The sequence below is a fragment of the Berghia stephanieae genome, chromosome 3, assembly GCF_034508935.2.
Source record: "Berghia stephanieae isolate SIO BIC M18660-M18661 chromosome 3, UCSD_Bste_1.3, whole genome shotgun sequence".
Classification (NCBI taxonomy): Eukaryota; Metazoa; Mollusca; class Gastropoda; order Nudibranchia; family Aeolidiidae; genus Berghia; species Berghia stephanieae.
Window position 1 is genome coordinate 78288009 of NC_088362.1, and position 2500 is coordinate 78290508.

Here is a 2500-nt window from a genome sequence, read left to right on the forward strand (position 1 = left end):
AAGAAAGGGGCGTAAAAGGATGATGATGATGATATTGGTGATAAAGAGTAGGAAGAGGAGGATGAGATTGATGATGATAATATATAAATAGACACACACACACACACACACACACACACAAACACTCACACACATTATATTTATATACAAATATTATAAATACATTAAATAAGACTAACTACACAAATATATTTTAATACTCAAGAAAGGGGTGTATAAGGATGATGATGATGATGATGATGATGATGATGATGATGAGAATGATAAAGAGGAGGATGAGATTGATGATGATAATATTCAAAATAGACACACACACACACACACGCACACACACACACACGCATTATATTTATATACAAATATAAATACATTAAATAAGACTAACTACAGAAATATATTTTAATACTCAAGAAAGGGGTGTATAAGGATGATGATGATGATGATGATGATGATGATGATGATGATGATGATGATGATGATGATGATGATGAAAATTAGGAAGAGGAGGATGACATTGATGATGATAATATTCAAAATAGATTTTGTATGATGACCAAGCTCATTTCTTTATAAAACTTATTTAAAGTGACAATATAAACACATTGCTATAGATAAGATTGCATAAATTTCAAGAACAATTCTCATTTATGTCCCCTACAGATGACACAGCAGAAATATGAGATTATGATTGACACAAAAAGCTGCTTCAATAGCAATATGAATAAAAAAAGATAGTGGTGGTGACGATGTTGAAGAAAATTGATAATATACGTTGGTGAGGTTGATGGTTGTGGTAGTGAAGATAATGGTGCTGGTGATGATACTGGTGAAACGATGATGGTGATAGATAATGACGATTATGATGAAGGTGAAGTTGGTGATGACATTGATGATGGTGTCGACAATAAAGCTGGGGTTGGTAGATAATGGAGATATGATGAAGATGAAGATGATATTAGTGGTGATGGCAATAAAGATGATGCTGTTAGATAATGACAATGGTAAAGAAGGTGAACGTAATAAAGACGATGCTGATAGATAATGACAATAATGATGAAGGTGAAAATAATGGTGATATTAATGCTTGTGATGACAATAATGATGACACTGATAAATAGTGACGTAGACTACGAATGAAGATGATAATAATGATGCTAATAATTTAAATAGGATGGTGGCGGTAGTGGTGGTGAATAAAGATGGATATGATGATGATCGCAAAGACTATTATGCTGGTAGTGATGGAAAATGATGATGATGATGATGATGATGATGATGATGATGATGATGATGATGATGAAGGTGAAGATGATGATGATATTGATGGTGGTGAGGGCAATAAAGATAATACTGATATATTAATGACAATGATGAAGAAAGTGAAGGTGATTGCGGTGATTACTGATGCTAATATATATTGACAATAATGATTCTGATAAATAATGACAAAGATGATGATAATGATAATGATGATGATGGTGGTGGTGGTGGGGGAAGTAGTGGTGGTGAATGAAGATGAATATAATGATGGTTGCAAAGACGGTGATGTTGGCAGTGGTGGGACTGATGATGATGATGATGATGTTGATGATGCTGATGATGATGATGATGATAATGAGGATGATAAATGGATATCCACAATGAAATAGAGCTGACATAATAATTACTGTGACCTCAGTTTGTTCATCTTCCTTTATCCGACTGCTTCTTCGAATTGAAAATTGAAAATCTCTTCTTAAATATATTGGACAGGCATAGAATAGCCTTTACAGGAACACACACATCGATTGCAAATGTCTCTGCAAAATTGCCAAGAATTACGGCTAATCTTGCCCTACATATTTTTGATTTATTGTTAACAAAGAAACAATATGAAAGGAGTGAAAATTCTAAAAACAACTCGCACAGTGAAGATAAACCATCCCTGTCCCTAGAATTAAAATACTCTGTTAACTCAGAGTTTGGCACAACACACGCTCTGCTTCGTAGTTCCTGCTGTTGGAAAAATTTAGAATAGATGGTGAAATCTGCTACATTTTTGGTTTGTCGTGTAATTTTTCCCAGGGTGGACTTAGAAGGGAGATAAAGGTGACCACGTAAAGAAGAATATAGCACTCTTGACCTCGTGGACCACGAAAAAGCAAGAATTAAATCATCTGGAAAGTAAATCCGTTGATTTTTCTGAGCATTCAGGAGCTGAATCTGGCGTTCTATAAATTTCTGGATAGCCTTAGACTTCTCTAATGAGGATTCATTTTCTTCATCTGCAATGAAAAAAAAAGTAGAAGATAATGAAATAGACGATACATGATTGGAAACAATGAATTTTATTGTTAAAATGCATTTCAAAATTTTAATTTCGTGAATCTATAACGAATCAAAAACAACAGCAACACAACAAGGGTAATAGTTCTTCTTATCATCATCATCATCATCATCATCATCATCATCATCATCATCATCATCATCATCATCATCATCATCATCATCAACATCATTA

The 2500-nt window shown here is 33.6% G+C and overlaps 2 protein-coding genes across 2 annotated transcripts in view; one reads left to right on the forward strand and one right to left on the reverse strand.

Annotated features, from left to right (window-relative positions):
- LOC144969351 (matrilin-1-like) overlaps positions 1-2500 on the forward strand; it is a 217998-nt gene that overhangs the window by 178785 nt on the left and 36713 nt on the right. The window lies entirely within an intron of this gene.
- Positions 1669-2500, reverse strand: part of LOC144966913 (uncharacterized) — a 1545-nt gene continuing 713 nt past the window's right edge. Inside the window, exon 3 of the mRNA XM_078903618.1 lies at positions 1669-2264. Within this exon, the coding sequence (XP_078759744.1) occupies positions 1684-2264 (581 nt within the window). The 3' untranslated portion in view covers positions 1669-1683. The remainder of the gene's footprint in view (positions 2265-2500) is intronic.